Source organism: Pieris napi, chromosome 6 (assembly GCF_905475465.1).
Source record: "Pieris napi chromosome 6, ilPieNapi1.2, whole genome shotgun sequence".
NCBI classification, from domain to species: Eukaryota; Metazoa; Arthropoda; class Insecta; order Lepidoptera; family Pieridae; genus Pieris; species Pieris napi.
In genome coordinates, this window is record NC_062239.1 from 8,504,285 (window position 1) to 8,532,257 (window position 27,973).

Sequence of the window (27,973 nt, forward strand, 5' to 3'; positions counted from 1 at the left end):
ACACCCTGTTTGTGGCCCTTGCTGTGCCAAGGTCCATTCCACATCATTTGTGGCCGTAGAGGACCGTGATACTAACGGATGATCGCGTGGCTGGATGCGGACAAGGCTACGCTGTTACCGTGTCCTGCCCCGGGCGATTGCTGGTGGCGCCGTGGGGTTTTAGTGGGTATGCACTGTTGTGCGAGTCCCACATAACCCTTCCCCACCAAGGTCAACCGTGCCGCGGGAGGGTATGCGTAACGCATTTCCTCAGAAAAAAAAAAAGCTTAATATGCCCAAGAAACAACGAGAAAAATCTTGCTTCAAAATGATTAAAGATGATTACCATTTTTATCTTTTGAAAATTCGTTCCCAGAAGATTATGTAACTGAAAAATTGTTAACAGCCTTAAACAATTATGCCGTTCCTATTGTTTTGGAGCTGCTCTTTACACAAGGTATATTACCTTGTGTAAAGAGCAGCTCCCTTATTCTTTTTACTCAAATCGTGTTTGTTGTGCGGAAATCCAATAAGCAAATGTTGGTATATCTTATTTATTATAAGAATAAATAATTTTATCTCGAAACTGTTTTTAACGGTAGAAAGATTTAATTACGGATAGCAAAGAGTACTTAATTAAGTAATTGACCTAAAGCAATTACTTCAATTGAATCGTGGTGCCAGAGACTATTTCAAGCAGAATTTAATTTTGATTCTTGTTTTGATCTACGAATAATATTATATGTTCATAGATTTAGAAAGACAATTTACGCAACGTGCCATATTTTGCTTTACATTCATCTTAATTATTTTATGATACACCTGTGTCAAAGTAACATGGCTTATAAGCCTTGGAAGTCATAATACTCTGTACCACAAAGAACGGTTCGGTGGCCGTCGATACACAATTCATATTAAAATAATAAGTCCTGAGTACATACCTCGTCAATGTCTCTCTTACAGGAAAATAGGCACACATATATTATCAGCCGTAAGGATTTGGATTAGTGTTACTATGGGCACAAAAAGAGGTTAGACTGATGATAATTGATACCTTGCCTCACAATAGTTCTTAAACACGCAATAAACACTCACTATACAATTTTAAATAGTGGACGTGTCTATAATCAACTATAATTAACAAAAAGTATATATCCAAATAAAAAAAGCTAGATGCACGAGAACACGTAACCCGAAAGAAGCTCAACAATGACTAACAAAAAATGTGTCGATCGGCCGTGTGTAAATATTTGGCATCACCCTCATCAATTTTATAAAATTAATAAAATGTATTTCGAACATACTCATTATTATCATTAAGACAATTAATTACCTTTGTCGCGTGTTTAAAACAAAAATAATTACTGAGTGTTAGTCAACAACATGTAAATGAGAAGTTAAAATACGTATATTATCTCTATCTTATTAATTATTTCTTTATCCTTATAGGTGCAATGTAATATAAAAGTGTTTCGTCGGTGATGTTAATATTTTCATATTAATCTATACTTTAAAATATTATGTAATAAAATTAAGACAATTAATTACCTTTGTCGCGTGTTTAAAACAAAAATAATTACTGAGTGTTAGTCAACAACATGTAAATGAGAAGTTAAAATACGTATATTATCATCTTATTAATTATTTCTTTATCCTTATAGGTGCAATGTAATATAAAAGTGTTTCGTCGGTGATGTTAATATTTTCATATTAATTTATACTTTAAAATATTATGTAATAAAAGAGTTGCTTATCTAAATGGTACGTTATTGTTACGAGTCGTAAAGCGATGAGTTATGAAGCGGCAAGTTAAGGCATGTATGTGTGCTTTTACCCTAATAGCGCACTAGCGGCCAGACGCGCGGCCCGGCCGCAAGGGTTGCGATTTGCAACGCGGCCAAAACTGCGGCTACGATAGTCAGTTGCTTATACAGCGCGCTTCAAAATGGACGTTGAGGAAATAGCAGTGCTTTTGTATCTTAGTAAGAAGCAGAAAAAGAAAAGGAAAAAATATTGGGTCCAAAAACTATTTCTCTATTGTGCTGATGGCTATATGCGATGCCAACTACAAATTTATTATAATATTTCTATAATCTCTTCCCACATCATCCTCTTTAAGTCACGGTTGGCATAGTCTTCACAGGACATGTCCCACAACGCCCTCCTTGTCTCAATCTCGGTTATAAATCTTTCCGTGTCGAAAGACATCGCAATGATTACAAAACACGCTGTAGTTCCACAATACGTGCGGCCGCCGCGGCTAGTGCGCGCACACTGCTTATTTAACTACAATGCAATTGATCCCAGTGGCCGCAGCGACCGAAGACGGGCCGCAAATGCGTCGCTTCGATCTCGCTGGCCGCTGCGGCTCGGTGTGGCCGCTGGCCGCGTGCGGCCAGGTGCGCGTGCTATATGGCGATTTCATACTATGGTTTCTATCTCGATGGCCGCCGCGACCTCGCCGCTGCTGGCCGCTAGTGCGCTATTGCCCTTAAACCGAAATAAAATTCATTTCGTAACTAATGAACACTTACTATGCCATAAGAAAAGTTTTATAGAAAATGCATTTGGCCTTTCTGTATTAAAGAATTACGGCTCGTATCAACTTTCTGTTGGCATTTTTTTATATAAACCCTAAAGAATGTATATTGATTTATATCGTTTACTAGCTGGCCTGGCGAACGTCGTACCGCCTAACAGTCGAGTCTTTATTTTAAATACTTAAATACTCATTCTGCTAATCGGGACACCGGCCTAGCTAGTAAGATAAAAAAAAGAAAGTTGATAAGACAACAGATACATGTCAAAAAATAAAAATTTACCATCCCGGAACCCCTCCACTAACATTTTAGCTTTATTTGGTAGTAGTGTTTAGTTTTATATGGTATTAAAGTTCAAATTGACTTTTAAGTATTATTACGAATATTTTGTATGGGAATATAGAAAAGTGTTGTTTTTAGACTTTTTCACTCAATTTTTTTAAATATTTATCTCCGTAAGAACCATCCTCGTACTTCAAGGAATATTATAAAAAAAGAATCAGACAAATCGGTCAAGCCGTTTTCATGTTATGTCGTGACAACGGAAAACGGGTTTCATTTTTATATAAATAGATTACACGTTTTAATTTAAATAATTTTATCAAATAATTTTCGTTTCAATTTAGATTTCTACCGGATGGCAGTTACATTGACGCAAAAGTCTTAGGCCCAACAGCACTTGCAACCGAGATAAATAGCATACTTGAAAACAAGACGAAGTTTTACGATTTCTTTCGATGGCGAAGGTACTGATGGACCAGATGTTTGCAACCTCTGTAAGATTCTCAATGACGAAGAGAAGGTGCAAGAAGTAAGTGTGTGGAGAGACTTCAGGGTGTGGTGGAATGGCACGTCATAAGGATAACTGTTTTTAGGAAAACATGTGGAACACTGTGAAAAGTATTAAATGTGCATTAAAATTTTTGAAGTGAAACTTCTTTATCGGGGTTGGAAAAAAAATTTGTGTAACATTTTTGCGTTACGCGTCACATTTTTCCGTTACGCGCCATGTTGCTTTTTGAAGTCAAACTTCTTTATCGGCATTAAAATATGACATATAGTATGTTTTTGACTTTAAAGTTTGACAACGGATAACATTTTCGACTTGAAATTTGCTAATCGCAATTTGCAGCAATTAATTTGTAAATTGTATGCTAGGCAGTGTATCAAAATTAACTGTGTTTAAAGAAATAGTTTCCAATAAGGTCATAAAGAAGTTTTACTTCTTACGTGTGTACACCTAGTACACGCACACATTTTTTTTAGTAACCTAAATCATATTAGGTTGCACCCGACTAACCTTCTATGAATGCCAGTGCTGACTAAATAAAGATTGAATAATAATATTAAGTGCAGTGGTAAATTTTAACTCATGTTTGAGGTGTTAAAATTTTAATATTTTAAATTTTTACCAATAAAGAAAATTTATTAAGACCTATTTTACTCTAAAATAGTTGTATGATTGTCATGAATAATATATAACCCCTTTTTTAATTTATTACGTACATTGTAAATTTATAACAGTATATAACTTTAGAATAATTTTTATACATTTATGATAGCGACTTCGCCAGCGACAGTATAAAAATCAAGGCATAGACTTATTAAGCCTAGGTTTTTCAGAATCTTTGGTCAAATTTATATTTTACTAGCGGACCCAGCAAACGTTGTTTTGCCATGTATACATTTATAATAAAAAATAGGGGTTGATCGTAGAAGGGTGAAAATTAGGGGTTGTATGTGTTTTTGTAATGCTGTATCATAAAAAAATAAAAACAAAAAAAAATATCTAAAAATTAAAAAAAAATAATTTAGGGGTGGACTACCCCTAACATTTAGGGGGATAAAAAATAGATGTTGGCCGATTCTCATAGCTACCGGATAAGCACAAAAAATTTCATCAAAATCGGTCAAGCCGTTTCGGAGGAGTATGGCAACGAAAACTGTGACACGAGAATTTTATATATTAGATAGAAACAATCAGTGTCTTCTCTTTTACTGTGTACGGTTCCTGGGACATCGGGGGTTCGAAATAATAGAAGATATTTGACTTACTCTGTATTTATCACTCTTACGAAATAATTATTATGTTAATTGCTATATAATGAGGGCAATTTAACAATCAGAGAGAGAGTACCGACGTCTGGCTATGCTCTCGGGGCACTCCGACGATTTAGGAAATCGTCACGCTTATAAGTGATCAAACTGTACAGCCAGGGCACGTACTTACATAGTCACGCTTATAGGGGGTTCACACGGGTGACTATAGCCGCACGATTTTTGCCGCGCGGCGTAAATCGACCATCTAAATGATTCGGCTAAGGCGCAAGTAACTAAAGCCCCAAAGTTGGGTAGCATCCGACTTTGGCCGCGCGGCAACCGGCTGCATGCGACTGGAAACTAAAATCGACCGTGTAAACGATCAGTAGCAGATGTGCGCGCACGTGTATTTATTTACTCCAAAATCCATACTCGTACCCAAACACTACGTTTTCTTATTTCCTTTTGTTTTTTCTTCTTTGTTCTTTAAGCAATTGTTGAATAATTGAATAATTAATTATTTCAATTCCGGCACAAACGGCCATTCTGCTCAACATTTTTGACGCTGCGACGACGCAACGCAGCGCAACGTGCTAAAGGGGCCTCGCTCTTATTCAACAGTAACGCCTTGTGTGCGCTTTCAAACTGTGTTAGGGGCAACATTTCTCACTCCGGAACTTTTAATGTTCCCGAAGAAATTCTCAATTGGGTCTTGGTTTAAGTTTAAGTTTTCTTGTTACTAATGCATCTAAGGGGCCATCCATAAAGTACGTCACACGAATTTTAGGACTTTTGAACCCCTCCCCCTGTCCTTGTCACAGGTTGTCACATTTTTATAACCCCCCCCCCCCCCCCCTCCTGATGTGACGTCACACATTTTTTAAATTTATGTATGTATTTAAAAACAATAGAGAGAAAACAGCTATTTTCATTTAATTAATTAAATATAGATCAATTTCGTAAATTTCTAACAATTTTAATTCACATCCAAACTTTGCGTTTTAGTTTTTAAAATTTTAACATGTGACGTCACAAAAGTATTGACCCCCCCATGCCCCTTGTCACACGATGTCACACTTCGGTGATACCCTCCCTCCCCATTAACGTGTGACGTACTTTATGGATGGCCCCTAAGCCGTATTTTTTTGTGACGACTTCCATATTTCTTCCAGCCTTCAATGGTCTTTATTAGGTTAGTTACTGACGGAATAGTGACTTCAGTAAACCTGATTTTTGAATACTTTTCGTGCCTCCCTCCACAGTTTAAAATGGGGTGAGTTTGTTTTTACTGCACCTTTATACTTTTTGCCATTTGGCACGTGAAAAGAGCTTACATTTAAGCTGTCAAAAATATTATCTAATAGAAGTGTAATGTCTATTAAAATTTTGCATTCTTCCGGCACATCACCCCTGGTAGTGAGATGATCCGCTGCCAACTTCACCCTCATTTTGTTCATTTTATCGGGCACCAAGTGTTCTTCAGTTATTTTATCTAACAATGTGCCTTTTGTCGGCGGCATATACTTGCTGATAATACTCCCATTTAACTCTCTCCTCTATGGTGTCAATGGTATACAGCATTTCTTTTGTCATTCAATTGTTCCTCATACCTTTCAAACTGTCCTTTGACGCATTATATGTCACTTGGGCTCTCGATGACATTTCATCAAATATTAAGCTGCAGAGGCAATTTTTTATTCCGCAGCACAGTATGGCGGATTTTTTGGAATACGTAGGATTTATACCCATACGAATTTTCACTTGAGTGAGCAGACGCTTCATCGATTTGCTTGAAGGTAATGTAAAATATTTGTAGAGCAATCCATACCCTTTGGGACTTTTTGACGTGACAACGTCTTATAATTCGATGAAGCCAGCTGCACGCACGAAAAAAACATGACTCATGCGGCGTTACCTCGCTCTGAGGCGTTCCATTTAAGGCTTGAAGTGCAAGCGAGAGCGCGGAACGAGCGACAAAGAGGCACAATCGGCCTCCGCGTTCGGCAGCGTTCGTTCGTTAAAAATTGACATAATTGTATTTATGCGTACAAATAAATGTAACTTGATCAATTCAATTGTGATTTCCATTTACCTCCTCTATATCCAAACAAAATATCTATCAAACAAATAAAATTAAAATTTTCTTTTGAAGAATGCAACCATTCCATCAGTATTTTCTTATGACGTTGTCACGTTCAACTATCGTCAGTAAACCGATTTACAGACAACCGATTTTTTTTTATAAAGTGAAAGAGCAAGCACTTTTTCATCAACGGTAAAACGTCGACCTTTCGGAGCTGAGCTCATTTGCTCATATTTTTCACCACCTCTCCAAAGGCATTGACTTTGCACAATTTAGCAGTCTGGGATAGTCTGTCTTTGAAAGATTTCGCTCTCTTACGTAAGCTACAAATCTCGCTGCAGGTATCGAAGTACGGTATTTTTGCTTCCTCCTGTAAAATAATATTCTTATCTTTGTTACATGTTCAAAACATAAAGATATAAAAAGGAAAATCACAAGTGACGTTATGACTGACTAAACTCAGGTACCATCATGATCCAATACCATCGTCAAGTGTATCAAAAATTAAAGACCATTTCAAAAATTTAACATATGTAGCTTCAAAGAAAAAGTTGATAAAACAAACAAAAATAGATTTTTTATGGTTGAACAAAAACCTATCACGGAATGACACACACAACACATTTTCACTTTTTATTTATTACTTATAGAGAGGGACACTTGATTTATACTATAAAAACTTCATTATATTAAATAAACCCTAAATGCTATATAATATAGGTATGTTATGTAAAGCTGGCGGCTTCAACACATTTACACTTTGTGCTTGTGTAGTGTCTGTGAATAAGCGCGAGACGTGATGTCAAACTGAAATACAATCACAAATACATCATGAAAAGACTGTCCGTCTCTCTCGCGCTCGGTCAAGCTTATGAGTATAAAAGAGACAGTTATTGTTTTTCTTTTGCTACTGTTTATGTTGATCTTTACTGTTTTATATTATTATTATTGTATACATGTTGATCTTTTTTCAAACATTACCAGGGCAATCTCGTGAAATGGAGCACAATATTTTTAATTATTTTAAGCATCTTAATAAAAACAGTTTAATGAAAAAAATTTATATTTAATTTGACATCAGATGCAACTGGGGTTTCTCAATACTGAAAGAATAGTTAGTGAAGTAAAAGTGAAGTGTGTTGAGCTAGATGGAGCTTATGTCGAAAAATGAAAAATTATTTACACGAACTACTCTTTCACGTTCTTGGTCTGGCTTAGAACTTTTGGATCCACCCTCGTATGCACCTAATATTTATATGTATTTGACACATTTTTATTTATTTACAACCCACCCAACCTTACTAAAACCAGAGTGGACTAAAATGTATAGCATGGCAAAAAAATCATATTTTGAAACATACTGTATGTGAAATTGCATTAGTGTGAGTACTGTGAACCCGCCAGCTTTCGATAACCGACCTATACTAAGATGTTGTTATGCCATCGCGTTTTAGCACACGCCTAACGCCATCTATTGCTCAAACAAATAATTAATTTAGACAATGGTTCTATACACAATGATCGTCCACAATATTACCTGTACGAAACGTAGGTACTAAAGAACTTCAAGTAAAAATTAAAAACTAAACCCGACTACAAAAAGGTTGAAACAAGACCTGCCTAACCTTCAAAATATATTTACTCTCATAGATATTCGCATTTCATAAACTGGCTTCCCATGAAGATTAATTAAATATAATATTTGAATTATAAGCTGGTCTTATTTCAACCTTTTTGTAGTCGGGTTTTAGTATTTAACTACTCTTTTATATATTACTAGTGGACCCGACAGACGTTGTCCTGCATGATATTTCAAGCGATTAGTAAAGCAAAGTATGAAAGTACCGACTGCAGCGCCATCTGGCGGGCTGATTTGTGAATCTAAACCATTCCCAGATCCCCTTGAACACACACAAAAAATTTCATCAAAATCGGTCCAGTCGTTTGAGAGAAGTTCAGTGACATACACACTCACAGAAGAATTATATATATAAAGATTATCATATATGTTATATTAACCTTTCTTGAAAGTCATCCTCGTATACCGGCTCACAGTACAGTAATTCTGGTCCGTTAAGATGGACAGTAAAGCTGCATCATGCTGTGTATATTCCACTATAACTACAAATAAACAATGAACATTAATCATAAATAGATAGATATAAAAATCTTTATTGTACACTAAAGAATCTAAAGATACTTAAATGACATTATTTTCTTATACAAGATCCACAGACAGACAGCGTAGGCACGGTTATTAATATTACTGTTTCATGTATTTACTTACTTTTTTTTGTTTTAGAAGAGCTTGATTCTTGCTTAAGACCCTGTTGCTATCTCCAAGCACAGTAAAGTTGTCTGGAAAAAGATTTTTAACCAGATTAGCCACCATACATAACACAAATGATTTGGGTTAATTCAGCTCATAGTTTAGTCTGTTAAACCAAAGTGGAGTTTATTGTGGAATATAGAATGGATAATTTATGTGAGGGGCCTGTCTCCAAGTCCCAAAAGTGGGCCAATTCTTAAGTTGATGATGATGGTGATTCCACAAACCCACTCTCTCGTCTTCAGCTCTGTAGTGTCAATGGGACGATAGACTGACACAACTGACGAAGAGTTGAAGACGCTTGACCCACAGTTTAACTAACTTATAAATAAATAGTAAGAATAATATTAAGATAACAAATCATTGACAAGTATAGAACCCTATTCTATTAGAAACCTCTAACTATAGTCGTATTTTTAATTAGACGAAGCCAACTGACAGTAGCTAATGTCACTTTGTAAAATAATGTTGCCATATTTAAAGTAATAGTGATGCGTTCAGTTCTTGTTCAATCAGATGAATGAACAATGAGTGTGAATAGTCAATCATTTCAAACAATAAAAGAATATTATTTCTATTTCAAAATTGTATAAAAGTGCACTGATATAAGTTAGGTACTAGTACTATGTAACTACAATCAGTTTTTTGACGTCTTATTACAAAGCGCGGCGCGGCGACTAGTGCCATCACCGATCATTCATTCAGGGGTTTTTACTTTGTCACAACACTATTTTTATTTCATTAAAAACTGACAACACCGTAAACGTCAGTTTACTTCGTCTAATTAAAAATTCGACTATAGTAATTCTGTAAGTTAAGTAATGGTTTATTGATGAAACTTACCCAACAAATGAAGTGATGGGACGGCAAGTGCATTAAGTCTCTTGTAACGGTTTCGATCCCTGTCTGTGAAATGTTTGTCACAAACTTTTCTTTTGCTGTAGTAGGTATAGTCAGACTCAGTTTCCAATTTGCCACCGACAAAGGTATTCCATGTTTTGAAAATTGTCTGGTTTCGGAAAAGATTGCACTGTAGGGTCTGAAAAGATTGGTTTGGTTGCAATGTTGGTTCGATGAACAAGATGAACGTATAAGTTATTCCATTCATTACCAATCCACCAATTTGTTGCAGAGTTTAGCAATAGTAAGTGGATATTGGGTATACAGACAAACGGAGTCAACAGTGTCAACAGTAAAAATGGAGGACTCTTAGGCGTCGTCCTAATTGGGAGCGATCGCACGATGACACGATGCGTTCTCGTCGTGCGATGAGTTCAAACATACAGATTTCATCAGAGTGTCCTATTTGAACCTCAAGTAATCGTGCGAGCACATGAAATGCTTTAATAACGATCGTACGATGCGTTTGATCGTGCGATCATGTAATCAAAGCAACAGATCTCTTTTGAGTGTCCTAATCGGTTACTACGCGATGCTTCGACGCGCGAGGGCATCACACGATGGACATCGCGCGATCTATTAGGACACCTGTTAGGTCATCGCACGACCACTTTGATCGTGAGATGAAAAACGCATCGCGCCATCGTACGATCGCTCCCAATTAGGACGACGCCTTACAGCTCAACTCAACGCTCTTTCTGAAATACAAAATCGCCACAACAAATTTGTATTGTAACAAACTTTTCACCGACTTTTATTTTTAAAGACGGTTACAGAAATTCATTGTGCAAGACAGTTGTTGAGTTGACAGAAAAACACGTGCACAAAAACAAAATAATGTTGCCAGAATACATAAAATCTGCCAAATTTTAAGAAGTCTTCAGATTGTTATTTTTATGTATTTATGCTAATTTCCTTCGATTTTATGATAATAGTAATGAAACTGAGAAAGCTTAATAAATGTGTTTTTTGTTAATTATTGTCTCAGTGACATCTATAGGCAAATAAAATAACTACTAGGTTCTGGAGAAATATAGTAGATGGCGCCACCATATTCTTTAAAGGTCACTTATCTAACTGTCCCCACCCTGAGCGGCAGTCGCGGCGAATAGAGCAGGGATTAAATAAGTTAAGTCGTTTTCGCGGCGAAAAATGAATACAGAGTTTTTTATTATTGAAATACTGGCAAGACCAGGTATTTGGAAGTCTGGCCATCCACAGCATAAATTGAATATACCTTAATGTCAACAAAAATTTTTCAGCGGCACTTAAAATTCAATTTGCATTAACTTTTTTCTCCAACTCTGGTTGAATATTGATTAGAATATAATCGAAGGTTTCAATACTCATTCTGTTATACTAAAAAAACAAAATCTGGATATATTCTGTATTTCTCATACTTCTTGTGGAATTCTCCATCTATACCTTCGAATCTTATTTAATTCATGTACTCCATAATCTCTTTCAAATAATATATGGTCTTGAATCAAAAGCTATTACTTTCCAAGCAATATCGAGATGATTTCGATAAAGACATTTAGATGTCGAACTTCCTTACTGGTCGCAGCGGCGAACGTGACTGGTGCGTGACCTGCAAACGGCGCCGCGTGAATGGTCGCCTCGCCTCCCGCTTCGCCGATCCCCGTGGCCAGGCCGTAAGGGTCACAGGCTTAGCTTACTGAGGGTATTCCATGACGAGCATGAACATATCGGAGTTGACAAGACTTGTGATCTAATTTTAAAACACTTTTGGTTTCCCGGTTTAATGCAATTTGTTCGTATATATGGGATCAAATTCATATATAATGATTATATTGTTACAAAAAATATATAAAGATTGATATTTTAATTCAAGTAAATAAATATATATGAACGCAAATTCATATATAATGATTATATTGTTACATAAATACAAAGATTGATATTTAATTCAAGAAAATAATAATAACAAGATAATAATAAACAATATTAAGGATTGATAGTCTGTGGTAAATGCATAGCAATTATTATTTATGTTTAAGGAATTGTCATTCATCATCATTTGGTCAAATTAGTTGAAAACCGTTATATGGTTTAATTTATTTATCAATATTGATGGATCTGCAAATTAACGAATATTTGATAGTCTGTAGTCTTTATAATTAATATTGAAGAAATTGTGTTAGTGTCAGCTGTCATTGTCATTGTCATATAATAATGTCGAATTGGTTCGAGGCCGTTAATACGAATGGTTTATTTAATTTGTCAATGTTGCTAGATCTATAAATTAACGACTATTCAATGGTCGATAATAATAATGACTCCATAGTCATTATTATTATTATCGAAAGTAGTATATATATTACTTTAAACATTTAAAACTTCTTAATAATAAATATTAAAGAAATCTTTGACATTCGTTTCTACCTATTTCTATAAAAAATATACAACTGCAATTTGTATCAGCAATAATTTAATGGTTATTGGGGCTAATTTTTTAAATGCATTCCATACATTTAATTAAAATTAATTTCAACAAAAAAACCTAATGGTTGTATTAATAAGAAATCAAACAGTACTGATACCGCGCGTGACTGTACGAGCAACGCCATCTATTGAGAGAATAAGTAACTACCTGTAATTAGAATTGTAGAGGAACCCGTTGTTAAAGTTCAAATCCCATGCATGGTATCGTCCAACAATCCTGTCGCGATGTTCACGCCACACTCTGAAATTGTATCAATTATCATATTATAAAATTGAAACATAAACAACTTCTAAAAATTCTTAATCTTAATATATATAAATTACGTATCACGTTGTTTGTCCGCGATGGACTCCCTAAACTACCGAACCGATATCAATCAAATTTGCACACCGTGTGTAGTTTGATCCAACTTAAAAGATACGATAGCTTACATCTCAATTTATACCCGCAATATTATTTTATTGCAAAATATTTGTTTATTATTTGATAGTCACAATTCTAACAGATGGCGCTGTGTTAAAAGTACCAACGTTTCACATAAGCTACAATTTAATGTCATTACCACCAACAAAGCATGGTGGATAGGTGTTGTCCTGCCGTTTCTCTTGAATAGTTTACTACTATGTAATACAACAAAAATCTTAGCCACAGCAACGCTTGGCCGAGTCTACTAGTAATATTATAAAATTGATACACAAATAACTTCTAAAAATTCTTAATAAATAATAAAAATATAATAAAGCTTTTTTACTCCTTTATGAATTCTCTAAAAGTTTGTTTACGTTATTACTTGTACAGGTTCACAAAATTATGAATGATTTCATTTTTAACATTAAAAACATTTTGTATAGTGTAATATATCTGAAATGGTTTGGAAGATTTCTTGTATTAAGGGTCTGTTTCACAATGTATGGATAAAGTACCAAATAGCTATGCAACACATAAATTATTTGGAAGATAAATTGTGCTATTTGACATTCATCGGATTCATAGCTTATGATGGACTCTATGTGACGAATAGCGCTATCTGACAGTCGTGAAACGCAACAATAGTGTTTATCCTACCAATAAGTAATAAATAGCTAATTTGGAACTTATGTAGAATTTATCCGTACATTGTGAAACAGACCCTAAATAAAGTTTGTCGGTCTCTCCGGGCCTGATTTAGGAAAGGGCAACAGAGGCTACAGCCCCGGACCTCCACAATATAAGGGCCCCAATTAGATTAGATTCGGATTTTTTTTGCCAATTATTAACATTGCTTACACATACATACATATTACAGAAATAATAATTAATATTAAAGTTAATGCACACGTGAAGAATTTTGAATGAAAAAATAGCAGTAATAACTAAAATTAGAAGTGTAATTTTTTTTTCTAAAATTTATTTTCACCGTAATTGTCATGTATTTTAGAATATATAAGTGGTACTTAACATATACTTATGTAAAAAGTGCATTTTATATGATGGGGTGTACTTTAATAACAAAAAAATTATGAGATCCTATCGTTTATCCAGTCCATCACAATACCTCAAAGAACTTGTTCTAAAATTTCTTAATTTATTAAATAAATTCTTTGTTTCTTTTTAGAGAAATTATATCTTAAAACAGTTCGGGTTTCATAATCAGTGACAGAACGTACACAAAATCCACGGTGGAAATTGTGTGTATGCATATAACACAAACTCAAAATAACTTTATACATATAGGTAAACACGTACACATATGAACGTCATCAGAAAATTTGTTAAATTGATTCAAAATTTACATTTACTACCAGTTCGCAAGTCAAGTGCGTAGAGAGAAGAAGAACTTGCAAGAAACTCTCCGCCACTCTTTTTTAACCGAGTATTGAGTCATACAAATTGTTTGAACTGGAGCAAATCATATCCAAGGATTAGGATCATTTAAATAGTCGTCAAATGTATAAAAAGCGTTATTGATTAATTTACGTTTAATGAGAGTTTTGACTTTATTCAGGAATAATTCTCTAATTTCGCTTGGGAGTTTGTTGTATGTGTGTGTATATAATTGTATAATTTTTTTTTTTTAAAGGACAATTCACACCAATTGACCTAGTTCCATGCTAAGCTGGTGAAGCTTGTGTTATGGGTACTAGGCAACGGATATACATACATATATAGATAGATATACATATAAATACATATTTAAACACCCAAGACCTAAGCACAACACCAAATGCTCATCACATCGATGTTCGTCTCAGCCGGGGATCGAACCCGGGACCCATGGATTCGCAGTCAGGGGTACTAACCACTAGACCAATGAGCCGTCGAATAGTCCAATTGTATACACACCTGAAAGCGAAAACTATTTCGTCATGTCGTAAATGGGCATCATCGTCTACACACAATACAGCCTCAGTCTCGATGAGGTGGTATGGAAGGAAACGATTGTTCAAAGAGTTCAGCGGAGTTCGAACAACCGCCACTGGAGCCCCGGATTCTGACCAGGTCATTGATGGAGAGGGACCGGTCACACCATTCCACACTACCACCACCTGTAAGAGAGAAACATAATTGAAAAAAATACCTGACAAAAAGGAGAAAAAAGTACAAAATCGATAGATCCTCACATTTCACATGAACTACTAAACCGATTTTGATGAAATTTGAAAAGGATAATCTCGATATAACAATCCGAAAAACATACATATACTTAATTTAAGAATATCGCCCGTCTCTCAACTGACGGATCGCATTCGAATTGTAAGAAGAATACGTCAGAAGATGGCGCCGCTTTGGCAATGTTTTGGAGTGATTCAATCAATTGCTTGTCATTGTCTTTATTGGATGCGGTCGCTGGTGAATGTGAGCCCTGAAAACTGCAACGCTATTATACATACAAGCGTTTTGGAAATTGAAGTGTAAAGTAATTTCAATATAAAAAAAATGTTTATTATGGAACATAAGATAAAGGTATCACTAAATTTGAATCTGTAAAGATCCCTACTCATCGGCAAAGAAGAGAGAGCCCGAGAGAAAAAGCTGGCGTAATAAACTCTCGGTACTCTTTTAAAATAGCAAATCATCAAACAACACTTATTTTAAAACAAATATCGCAAATTAATTAGAAGTAGCCTGTCTAGCACTAGTCCCAGGCCCTTTTATCAATTAGATAATCGTTAACTTTATAGTAAGCCTTTTTACACAGCTTTTCTTTAATACATTTCTGCATTCTAAACTAACTAAATAACTTCTAATAACTAATTAGTTAATACTAAATTCTTGAAATGATAATAGAAAATTATATTTGGCTATACAAATGTTTAAATTTATCCGCTACCTGCATTAAAAATAAAAAATAAATCAGTGAATCTAAAAAAATAGGTCTGGGCCTCAGATTTCTGTTGCATGATCATTTGTTGATCTAATAGGCAAGTAGGTGATCAGCCTCCAGTGCCTGACACTTGCCGTCGAATTTTTGGGTCTAAGGCAAGTCGGTTTCCGTACGATGATTTCCTTCAACCGTTCGACCGAATGATAAATGCGCACATAGAAAGAAATTCCATTGGTGCACAGCCGGGGATCGAATCTACGATCTCAGGGATGAGAGTTGAATGCTGAAGCCACTAGGCCTGTATTATGGGCGTAAATATTCTTGAAGAAGAAAGAATTCTAGAAATTTTAGAACACAAAAGATACTAGTAGAAAATTCACCCTAATTCAAATGACAACCGCAATGTAGATCTAATGTACCTTAGATGATATTTCCTCTTTGTTGGGGCCATTGGGGCACATTCGGACCAAACATCACCACCCGGTGGCCCCAAAGCTGGTGGGGTTATGACGTCATATTATCGTTTAGCATTTTATATGGCTCTGTAGATCTGAAATTGAATAGGTTTTAGTCGCACACATACCCACACATCTTCCAAGTATAATATTTTTCTGTGTGTATAATGTATTTCATTCCTAGTATATATAGCTTGCCCCGGAGAACAAAGTCGTAAAAATTAAAAGATGGTATATATATTAAAACTAGCTGATCCGGCAAACGTCGTTTTGCCATGTATATCATTTGTAATAAAAAACAGGGGTTGATCGTAGAGGGGTGAAAATTTGAGGTTGTATGTATTTTTTAATGCTGAATCATAAAAAAATAAAAAAAAAATTTTATTTAAAAATTAAAAAAAAAGTATATTTAGGGGTGGACGACCATTAACATTTAGGGGGATGAAAAACAGATGTTGTCCGATTCTCAGACATACCCAATATGCACACAAAATTTCATGAGAATCGGTCAAGCCGTTTCGGAGGAGTTTAACTACAAACACCGCGACACGAGAATTTTATATATTAGATATTATGGCATATATATTAAAATATGGCTATTATTACGAGGTTACAAAGTACATTACGATTTAAACATAGTTGTTATTTATATTATAATTTAGTTTAATTTTTTTATTTAATTATTTATAAATAAAAAAATATATATTTTAGTTTAAATTATTAAAAAATATCTAAATGTAAATTACAGTAATTTACCTAATTAGACTGAAGAGCATAAGCGATTTACGATTGTTTCACTGTTTAAACATAATTACGGACGACACGGTAACCACATTACGACAGTAATTTTGATGTCTAGAACGTTTTAATTTATTACCAATCTTTCGCGAAAATATGACCTTGGTGTAACATATATATTATTACCACTATTTAACTGTTTTTAAACTGTCTCATTAACATTTATGATTATTAGGTAGAATTACAATCTAAACTAAAACTATCTTTACGATTGATGCGATCTATTTCTGAAAAGTAAAATTAGGTAAACTCGTACTAATAGTGGGCACACAAAAATTTCCGTAGAATAAGGACAGAAAAATCCGAAAAAATTCAGTTATTATCATACAAGTCAAAAATGTGAAAACATTAAAATAGTCGTATAGTGCGTTACGACTTTGTTCCTTTGCGCAAGCGATTATTGTAATGAAAATCAATTCTTTAGTGGACATAAAATGTAAACAATATATCGACGTAGGAAAGCATATTTGCTGTAAGTAGACATATTGCAATTGTTCACCAGAGCCAAAAAACTTAATTAATTTCGGAAAAAAATTAATAGTGTCGAACCTATCCATGATATTGCTACCATTTTTGAAACATATATTTATTTAACTACCAGTCACCATTTGCAATGTAAACTTTTTATCCAAAGTTACTATAAGTACGTGTTTGGCTAGTTACAGCAAACAGTTTTTTAAATCACAAACCTTTAAAACGCTGTAACTAAGGAAGAAAAATATACGCGCGGAAATATTATCAATTTACAGGCGGTAAATATGCTGTGTGCAGTAAATTTATGTATTTGGGTACTTTCAATTGCAATTCAAGATGTAAGATTAGTTTATAATTATGATTAGATCTAGAAATGCAGTGGGTCATTTGGTAATGTAATGTTTGGTTGAAATAAAATGTCGTAAATTGGAAAAAAAAAACTGCTGTAAGTAAACAAATGTAAAAATCACACGCCGCAGAAATGCTGTAAGTAGCGTTAAGTTTTTAAATGGGAAGAAGTAAGTATTTGTAAAGAAAAAAATGCAGTTTTTCTTTTGCTGTAAGTACAAATTGTCTAAAATGACTGGATTTTGGTCTACATACAGCATTTAATCTTGCTAAAAAAAATATAAGTACGGGCGTTTTCAACGGCGTATGTAATTTTTTTTTCATCGTAGAAACACAGGACCCGGGACATTCGATGCGGTTTTTTTTTCTGATTCTAATGGCAGTAAAAAGTCACTTTAGGTATTTTGTCTACTTACAGCAAATATGCTTTCCTACGTCGATATGTTGCATAATCACATACATTTTTTTTACTAAACAATAAATAAATATAAAGATTTAAATTACACTTAAAAAGTAAGTTTGGTGGACTAAACTAATTGGTTTAAAATATTTTTTGTGTTGGATATTATATGTAGTCCAGTCCATTTATAGATTAGAAAAAAAATATATATTAGTGGTGCTACAACCTTTTTAGGTCTGGGCCTCAGATTTCTGTATCTGATTCATGATCATTTGTCAATCTAATAGGCAAGTAGGAAATCACTGACACACGCTATCGACTTTTTGGGTCTAAGGCAAGCCGGTTTCCTCACGATGTTTTCCTTCACCATTCGAGCGAATGTTAAATGCGCACATAGAAAGTCCAAAGTGCACAGCCGGGGATCGAACCCACGACCTCAGGGATGAGAGTCGCTAAAGCCACTAGGCCAACACTGCTATTAAGAATAAAATAAAAACTTACAGAGTCTTGGTGCTTGGAATCGCTTCCCCAATAAGCACGAGATATAAACAGGCCTCATTCGTGTCAATTGCGCATTATAACTTAAAGTCTGTCGCAGTGTCGTTTTCAAGAAACCATCAATCTCTGCACTAGCCAACGGTGAATATATATCAGGGTCATAGAAGTAAATCGGAAAGCTAGAGGTAAGTGAGCATCTTGAGTGATCAAAACATGAGTGCATACCACAATTAATTTCTAATAAAAGATTTAAGGGGGAAGGATGGAGGTGGGGGCGAGAAGGTAATATTTGATCTGGTGGGGCCAATTCTGGGGAGTCCCGACGAATGGCTTCCAGCTGTGCTAGCCTGGCTTGATCGGCTGACACTCTCAAGCGCTGCAATTCCGCTGATGCTCTAACGTATTCAGTCTTTACACTATCAGCTTTTGCGGCCGCTAATGCTGCTTCTTTCTGTAGACGCCTTCGTCTTTCCTCCAATTCACGAAGTTCTGTGGACACTGACGCCTGAAAAATACATTTTTAATTTTATTACTATATTTATTAAAGGGGCTGTTCATGTATTATGTAGCAGATTTACTGCAATTTATACACACAGCCCCTCACCCCCCCACTCTTTTCGTCAATTTTTTGTAGGAATCCTCCAATGCAATTAGTTTTCAAGCTAGACAATGTGTGGGTAATATGTGTAAAAAAGGAAATAATTACGTAATCGCCAAATAAGAAAATCCCCTTCCCCCCAGAGTGCTTACGTAATACTTGAATGGTCCCAAAGGAACTGTTACACCTGAGGATATTCAGTTCTGGAGCAGGTTGTGAGGATCAAACTGATCGGCGAAGTGTCTGATATGACAGATTCTCCGAATCACTTACAATTATTGTAAGTGATATAAGATGCCCAAACTGCTTGGATAGAATAGATATAGTACCCATACTGGGCCCCCATACTAACTGAACACTTACTGTGTAGCTAAGAAAACCCAGACAAAGACACAGATCTAAAAAAAAAGAGCTAGAGAAATAGAAGACTCTGGGCTTTTTATAGAACAGGTTTACCTGATATTAAGTGTCCATGGACAACTCACACTGCCAGAAGGCTCGCAAAAAAATGTTCAGTAAAGAACAAAAAAATGGGTGTCTATGGGCTGCGTGGACTGCCCTTTTTGGTCGTCCCGCAAGCTTGTTTGCCCCCCTATGCTTTAAAAAAAAAAAAAAAGAGGTGATATGGGTAGAAATTCTGCTTGACGTCTGATGATGAAACTCAGATGCAGGCCATCTGTAATCTCCATGGCATATGTGATTGAAGCTACAAAGAGACCTCACATCTCTACAACACGCCAATGGAACAAGGCACTCGGAAAGTGACTGGTTGTCGACGATTCGATTCACATGGAACAAAGTAGTACTGGGAAGCTCCTGTCCAGAGGTGAGAACAGTATGTGCGGGGCCAAATTTGTGCATATTGTATAGTTCCAAGTTATACCCCAGAGTAAAGTACCGTCTCTCTTTGCTGACCTCACCAAGCTTCTAAGAGCATAGTTATTTTAAATGACCGTGAAAATGTATGTCATTCATTATGTAGAAGATAGATTAGCCCAGTATTTCAATGGTGGCTGAGGCTTTAAAGAGAGGACTAGTGACAAAAGGTGTTTTTTTAAACACACAAACTTGTGTCTTCTTTAAAATCTATTGAATACATTATAACAATACATACCTTGATTCTTAACATTTCTTTTATTCTAAGTTTTAAGTCATCTGCGTTTACAGTTGATATATCAGCTAATGAATCTAAATTATGCATTGCATTTAATCCTAGCATTGAAGATGATTCATACTAAAAAAAAGAAATTTATCTTTAATAATATTATATTGATGATTCACAAATCATATAAGGCTTTTGCAGATAAATTGCTCATTACTTTTTCTAAAATCTGTAATTTTTTGAAACAGAATTACCCAGGCATCTGAAACCAGAAAAACAATGAGTGAAACAGAAATGAGTCAACCCTATTCCATCAAGACACTTTTGGCATGAAAGAATTAATATTTGTTTTTGTTGTGGAATATTGTTATAAGACTAGAATCTACTTCAATCAAATAGATCTATCAATATAATGACAGACACATGCAGTATACAAAGTTAAATAAGATGTTTCACACATTTCTGTGAATTAAAAAGTAATTAAAGCACAACTTTCTTATGAAGGATGCAATGTAAGAATTTATTTGCATAGTAAAGGTTTATTACCTTAGATAAATAATAATGAGTAACTAGAGGAACTAGGAATAATATCACAGACACCATTAATATGACTCGAGAGAGTTTAATATGCCCTAACCACTGGAAAATTTTATCGTGTAAATGCATTGTTGACGAGAAAATTAATTCACTGTAACTCTTGTTATTAGACACATTAGAGAAAAATAAATATTCACATGAAATAGGCTATTGTGTTTTCACCGCATTTTAATTGACAAAATACGTCTATGATATACTGAAACTTGTTTATTTGCGTTTTAACCATAATAATCTCATGATAATGCCTCCGAAATAATAAAATTTAAAATACACAAAAAACACGCTTTTGACGTTTCGTTTGATTCTCAGGGGGTCTAGCCAAGATGGCTTAACAGTAGTGTATGTAGAAAGTCGAAAACTAAATTTGTATGAAAATGACAGCTCGTGTCGACAGTCGGTAGCCTAGGCCCTAAAGGCGTGAGTCGGGATACAATAAGCGACGCCATGACAGTGCTACGAAAAGACACACATTAACGCTTACGCTATTCGGTAGCCAACGGCCAATTAATGTTTCGGCAGTGTAGAAAAAACGGCGTTTCTCCGCCATGTTTTAGCGTGATCTCAAAAGCTGCTGTTTGCAATAATTAAGTACAACTATTGCCATCTTTAATGGCTACCGTTTTAAAAACATGTCATATTTTGGACGTTTTAACGAAATGGTTTTAATTTATTATCTGTCTTTTTTTAACGTTCTCGTGTAATTATAATAATTTAAACTAGAGTTAATATTTTTAAGTTAAGAGTTTTAGTTTTTCTATGAATCAATGCGAGGATAACATAATAGACACAGATAAATATGAAAATATCAAGAAAATCAGCAAATTAGTAGAGGTAAATCCTAGTTATATTGGATATCTCTTATTGATATTTATATTGCATGTAAGTTCATGAAATTGTTCTTTAATTTGAAAAATACATATACCATTTAATATTGCATATATTATGTAATCACAAAGTAAAATTAGTGTACATTTTATTTGTATATTTCAGATGATAAAGCAGTCACTAATGAACATAATTAGAAGTTCTAAATATATTTTATTGTAACTATAATAGAAGCTAATGATATAATATTGATTATATTAATCAAATAAAGTGGATTTATACTTCATGAACTTTGGAAATATGAAATCTAGTGAGCAATACTAAGGAATGGTAAGCAGATATTTTCTTTAATTATTTACTAAGTTAATATACTAGAGAAGTTATTATAATATTGTTAATGAATGAGAAGATTGAATTCAAGTCCTTTGGGAGTTACTATAGGTCTACCAGGATCTGATGGCAAAAAGGGAAAAAAGAAATTGACGCTAGCAATACTGGGGAAATTGGTGTAAAACGTTTTGATACTTTTTTTCCCTTAAAGCGGCTGATTGTATGTGATACATGCAAATATACAAATTTATCCAATGATCAAGGATAATTTTTGAAAATTTTACTGTGGCGAATTTGGGGTTTGAAATTTAGATGAAAACTCCAATTATTCTGTTCATGAGTTTATTAATTAATTATAGACTATTAGAACTTGAAAATGGTTCCAAATACTGCACATCCATAAAAAAGTCTTCATATGAAGAGGAAGACGCAGTATTTAAGATAAACCTATCCTCCTGCATCTCAATTAACTGATCTTGTTCTATGAACTGATTTTCAATTTTTATTAGATGTTCACAAGATTTTCGCCATTCATCGATCCCAACTTGAGAGTAAGCTTCTTAAATCTCATCTCTGTTAAAAATTTTATGTTACTTGCAGGTATAGTAACGTTTTTACCCGCAAGTTTTTGTTTCATTATTCCCCAGATTAATCCTATGGTGTTTAACGTACAATGATAAGGTGGGAGCCTCAAGACTTCGTGGCCGTGTGATTTAAAAATCTCATCTATCTGATATTTAGGTTTTTTTTCAATTCTAAATCAAAACCACCTTTCCTCTTTTTACCGGGCGTACTAAATACGCCTCTGTTAGATCTGCCCTCGGCAACAATTCGTCTTATGGTAGTATTAGAAACCCCTGAAATAAACCAAAGTTTATATAATTACATAATATAATACACACGAAAATCCAATAAACCAAAGTATCAAGACGTATCATTCCTACTAACCAGTCAACACTTGCACATAGCTCAATATCGATGATTGTGCATGTTCTGCACCTTGTTGATCAAGTATTCTTTGATAAACATTGAGAACAATACTTCTTGCTTGCGATCGAAGAGGTTTCTTCGACATTTTCACCACTTTTTAAAGGAAATTTGAAGCCAAAACAAAAACAATTCCTCGAAATTTCAGTTGACAACTGAAATTTTTTTTTTGTTGCCATATGAAAATCGCTAATTTTTAATTTTTTTTTTTGCCATCAGATTCTGGTAGACCTATAACATTGTTTGGTTATTAAGAACTTTAATTGACAATAAGCAGCAGTGACAAATTAAGTATATTTTTAAGTTTAAAATTAAGTAAAGAGTTTTAATACTAAAGTTACCTATTGAACAAACCTTGGACCGATCTTACAGTTTAGTTTGTCAGTTTTCTATTTGATCAAAGTACTAACTAAAATATTTTCTTTTCAGAAAAAGAGAAGCTATGGAGTATGAAATAATGGTTGGTTATGTAACATTACCTCAAGAACAGGAAACAGTAACTGAAACTATGTTCTTCTACATTTAATCTTAATAAGTTCAGCAGTTTGAATGTTAATGAGACATTATTATAAACAAACTGCATTTGTAGATTTTGGGAAGAATTATATCTTTACAATAACTATTATTATTTACAATTGTTGTGTTAAGGAAACAATCACTATTTTTTTAATTGCCCAGGATGTATTCATAGTAACTGTAGGTATCATAGTAATTTTATGAAATTATCACAACATCTAACGTTAGGTTTTATGAATTGAACAATTTTTGTATATAACAGCACACAAACAAGATATTGACATTGCTGCAAACTAACACTTACATTTATAAGTTAATTATCTACATATATAAATATGAATACATCTACATTAGGTAGTAATGCATTTAATTTGATGCACCTGTGTTTGTTCAGTAGTAATGTCTGTATTGTTTAATAAGTTGTTACATATGCTTATTTTTCTATGTAGACTGCATTATGTTAAGGAACATATTTGTGCCTTATTTTAATAAAAAATAACCATAACTGAAACTTTTTTTTTTTGCTACCTGTTTGTTTAATATTCCTAACTATTAGTAGGTACGGGTCATTCATATATGCATTATCTGTATATTCTTGTAAAATAAACTAATATTGTGAACCACTTTAATGGCTTTTCCTTCTAAAGAAGACAGGTAAATTACCAAAAATAAAACTGACAAATACATAACATACAATGTTTATTCATTTCTTACTTAAACAGATTTTGCATTTACATATTCACTAGTAGCAAATCACTGATATAACCAAAAGTTAATTGACATAAATATTAACTTAAAATAAGCATCAAACTTAACTTTATATCTAAGATGTTGGAGCATCAATATGGAGTCAAAGGTTGATTAAGGGTTATAATTTAAGACTAAATTTCTATTTTATAATTTTAATTAATCCCTCTTTTTTATAAATATATTATAAACAATCAACCTTTATGACTCTAACTTAAACTGAAATTGTTTGATGGACATTAACAGAGATAATTCCAACTAGTAGCAAATCACTAATAAAATCTACACTTATATAAAAATCTGCTTTCAAATTGACATTAAAAATGTTCAAGCAAAAACACCAAACCTAATTAAAGCTTAAATCAAACTCTAATTTCAGTGTTCACACTAGTCTACGTTTTTTTTCTATTGTTTTTTAATTCCTTGGACTTTATCAACTTCTAGTCAACCTTATTTTCACTCTTTATTTGTGTCGTATAGAAACAAAATCCGCCAGATCCAGTTTTGGGGAAAAATAAGCTTTTGTAGTCTATGGATTCAGTATCTTGAGCTCTATGGTCCAATAATATATATAATCTTTCAAACCCAGTTAAATCCTAGTTAATTCACGTACTTTTTTTGCGTTTCATTTCAAAACACGCCAGATCTTTGACAAGACAACATCAAAAGCCGCTAGATCCACCTCAGCCAATCAGAGAAAAGCATTTTGACAGAAAACCGTCATGGCGTTACTAAATATAGTAATGGCCGCTCATGCATTTGCTTGTGATTTCGTGCCGGCTATATCGTGAATTTTCATCAAAAAAATGTCCGATTTACTAAAAAAAATAGAATCAGTTCTTCCGGAACATGCAAGGAAGCGAGGGGTCAACAAAAGTAACTGGAAAAGTGAGAAAAAACGATGTGAGCGGTGAGTGAAACTTCCATAGGATTTGCTATACAGAGTGTTACAGGATGTGTACTTATTATGGTTCCAAAGATAGTATTTTAAGACAGGCAGAATCAAAGTAATAGAGTCCCATTTGGCACCCTTCGTGTATGGAACCCTAAAAACGGATTCGTGTCTAATTTATGTATTGTTTATTTTCAGATATTCTGCGAAAAAACTGCCATCTTTCCCAAAATGTAAGCACAAAACGAATTCTACTTTTAAATGCCTTACACTAAAAACGCAAGATGTTGCTCGGTTTCACCAGAATTTCTACAAATTGAACAACAAAGTCAGCCAAGACAACTTTATACTAAAACATTGCCGTCTCTCCAAATGCCACAGAAAAAGGCTCAAAGATCAGTCTAGAGGACCAAAGAATTTAAGTGCAGAATACTATGTCACAATTAAAAATCCTCACAAACAGGTCAGGGTATGCAAAAGTGCTTTTATTAAAATATTACAAGTGGGGAAAGATAGAGTTACAGGCATTCTACAGAGATCTTATAAAGATGGAGGCAGTGTTGCTAAAGAGAATCGAGGTGGAAACCACAAAAAAGATCGATATGCGCAGAGGCAAAGAAGTGTAATGACATTTATTGAGTCCATAGAAGCAGCTGAACCTCATTACTGCAGGGCCAAATCGTCTGTAAGACTGTACTTGCCACCTGAATTAAATATTAAAAAGCTGTGGAAAATGTATGAAGAGCAAGTTGCAAGTACCCCCTATCTAAAGGTAAAACAGTCATTTTTCAGACAAATCTTTAACCGCAAGTACAATGTTGGTTTTGGTTCTCCCTTGAAAGATACTTGCTCCAGATGTTTTGAATTAAAACGGAAAATAGAAACTACTAACGGCCAAGAGAAACAGATTTACATAACCCAAAAAAGGTTACATAGCATGAAAGCCAAAGCCTTTTATGACTTGTTAAGAAAGGAAGAACATGATACCATATCACTGTCATTCGATTGCCAAAAAAACAGCGCGCTGCCTAAACTGCCCGACCAAGCGGCTTACTTTAGTAGGCAGTTCAATATGAGCAATTTTACAGTTGTTATTGGTAGTTCTAAATCTGCTTTAGATAACGTACGAACTTATTACTGGTGTGAGAATGAGCATGCAAAATCTTCATCTGAAATCGCAAGTGCAGTATTCGACACATTGATCAGCTTGGATATCCCAAGCGATAAAACAAGAGTAAGACTGTTTGCTGACGGTTGCGGCGGTCAGAATAAGAATACAATTTTAGTGGGCATGTGCATGAAATGGTTGTATTCAAACGCACCACCACACGTAAAAAAACTTGAAATTATATTCCCCATGGTTGGACATTCGTTCTTACCGCCCGACAGGGTATTCGCGAAAATTGAAAAGGAAGTAAAGAAGATGTCAGTCATATGCGACCCACAAATGTATGTAAATTTATTTACAAAACACGCAACTATTGTGAAACATTTGGGTGTGGATGTTGAAGTGTATGACTGGAAGAACGAAGTGACTAATGTATGTAAACCTCCTGGCAGCTGGCATTTCAAATTTAATTCTTGCAAACGATTTATACTGCACAAAGGACGCCAGAATGTAAGCGTACAAGGAGAGGAAAACTACAGAAGCGAATGTACTCAGCCAAAATATGTGACTAAGAAAGGAAGACGTTGCGCGGAATTGGAACCTGTAATAAGACGAAAGGGGAATAAAATTAATATAAAAAAAATTGCTGATGTCTCGAACCTGTTATCGAAGCACTTTGGCGAAGACTGGAGAACTATTGAGAGTTTAGCTTACTATAGGGACATTGAACTTAATAATGACAATTCCGAAGAACGTGAAGATCTAGTATGCGTACCGCTTGAAGAAAGTGACAATTGTATTTGATACAATATTTGCGATATTAATTAAAGTTCAGATTTATAATTTTTGGTAGTTTTACTTTCTCTTAATCTGTAATTTTAGAACACCCTGTAAGTTGACAATGACCTAGCGTAGTTGGCATCGATCTCCGCCACATCCATTTCTGTCAGAAACAAACTCCGTCAGATCCGTGTGTCATTATCAATAACCGCCAAATCCAATTTTTTCAGTTGGTTATTAGTTCAGTATCCTTGTAATCTTCAATTGTTTATTATAAGGTCATTTAAATTAGTCAAGTAATATTTTTCTCCTTATTTAAAAAAATAACAGTTAAATGTAACTGTTACCAGCAAAAAAAAATGTATACTGTAAAATTCACCTTTCTGGATCTGGCGGATTTTAATTCTATACGACACATTTATCAATCCACAGTACTATTTCTATTGTTTCTTCTAAGCGGTAACAAAATATGTTGCTTCTTCATTTCGCAGATTAGTTGTGAGGTCAAATCCTAAAAATATCAAAGTATGAGTACTACTAATTATTATTATATATCGCGATTATGCAATTTCAAAATATTGTATTTATTTGTAGCCTTAAATTTCTGAGAAAACATGAAACAAAACATAATTAATTTAAACATGCAATTAAAATTCATATATTCACTTTGCACCTTCCGTAAATTGCACTTAAATCGAAAATTGTTCCAACCTTGCTGACATTCTAATGTCCCTTTTGCAGCTTCCAATTGCAAATTTACAAAAATATTGTAAAGTTTTAACTTTTATTTGTTTATAAAAGTGACATTAGGAATACATTTAATCCAGAGACAATATGACGGAATAAGGTGCTACGAACAGCAGCTCGCATCTACGC

General features: G+C 34.3%; 2 protein-coding genes and 2 long non-coding RNA genes across 6 annotated transcripts; 2 read left to right on the top strand and 2 right to left on the bottom strand.

The window, feature by feature from the left end:
* Positions 1 to 11,827: 11,827 nt before the first annotated feature.
* LOC125050280 (exostosin-3-like) lies at positions 11,828 to 21,215 on the bottom strand. Of its 3 annotated transcripts, none has more exons than XR_007117120.1 (5): positions 20,862 to 21,215; positions 20,328 to 20,447; positions 18,619 to 19,120; positions 16,062 to 16,192; positions 15,047 to 15,180 (listed from the first exon to the last, which is right to left on the bottom strand). XR_007117120.1 is itself a non-coding variant. In XM_047650011.1 (4 exons), the coding sequence occupies exons 1-4, from the start codon at positions 16,101 to 16,103 to the stop codon at positions 11,950 to 11,952; spliced, it is 360 nt and encodes a 119-aa protein (XP_047505967.1). In that variant the 5' UTR covers positions 16,104 to 16,407; the 3' UTR covers positions 11,828 to 11,949. The 3 variants fall into 3 exon arrangements, 1 of the variants encoding a protein (XP_047505967.1); XR_007117119.1 differs by having other exon boundaries at positions 15,060 to 15,187; XM_047650011.1 differs by lacking the exons at positions 15,047 to 15,180; positions 18,619 to 19,120; positions 20,328 to 20,447; positions 20,862 to 21,215 and adding exons at positions 11,828 to 11,971; positions 12,486 to 12,578; positions 14,661 to 14,863 and having other exon boundaries at positions 16,062 to 16,407.
* A 691-nt stretch (positions 21,216 to 21,906) lies between these two features.
* On the top strand, positions 21,907 to 24,261 carry LOC125050283. Its single transcript, XR_007117122.1, has 2 exons — positions 21,907 to 22,067; positions 23,484 to 24,261. It is a non-coding gene; the product is annotated as an uncharacterized LOC125050283 (long non-coding RNA).
* Positions 22,819 to 23,247, bottom strand: LOC125050282. Its single transcript, XR_007117121.1, has 2 exons — positions 23,016 to 23,247; positions 22,819 to 22,924 (listed from the first exon to the last, which is right to left on the bottom strand). It is a non-coding gene; the product is annotated as an uncharacterized LOC125050282 (long non-coding RNA).
* Positions 24,262 to 24,790: 529 nt separating the features above from the next.
* Positions 24,791 to 27,162, top strand: LOC125050279. The gene is made up of 2 exons (XM_047650010.1): positions 24,791 to 25,227; positions 25,408 to 27,162. Exons 1-2 carry the CDS (start codon positions 25,124 to 25,126, stop codon positions 27,119 to 27,121), a joined length of 1,818 nt encoding a protein of 605 aa, XP_047505966.1. The 5' UTR covers positions 24,791 to 25,123; the 3' UTR covers positions 27,122 to 27,162.
* The last annotated feature ends 811 nt before the right edge of the window (positions 27,163 to 27,973 follow it).

Bases quoted from the DNA above. Each gene is read 5' to 3' on its own strand.
- LOC125050280 (XM_047650011.1), bottom strand. From the start codon at position 16,103: ATGTGCCCCAATGGCCCCAACAAAGAGGAAATATCATCTAAG. The intron at 14,864-16,061 runs GTACATTAGATC...TCTCTCTTACAG, and splicing joins AAGAGGAAATATCATCTAAG to GTGGTGGTAGTGTGGAATGG. The intron at 12,579-14,660 runs GTGTGTATACAA...ATACAATTTCAG, and splicing joins GAAATAGTTTTCGCTTTCAG to AGTGTGGCGTGAACATCGCG.
- LOC125050279 (XM_047650010.1), top strand. From the start codon at position 25,124: ATGTCCGATTTACTAAAAAAAATAGAATCAGTTCTTCCGGAACATGCA. The intron at 25,228-25,407 runs GTGAGTGAAACT...GTTTATTTTCAG, and splicing joins GAGAAAAAACGATGTGAGCG to ATATTCTGCGAAAAAACTGC.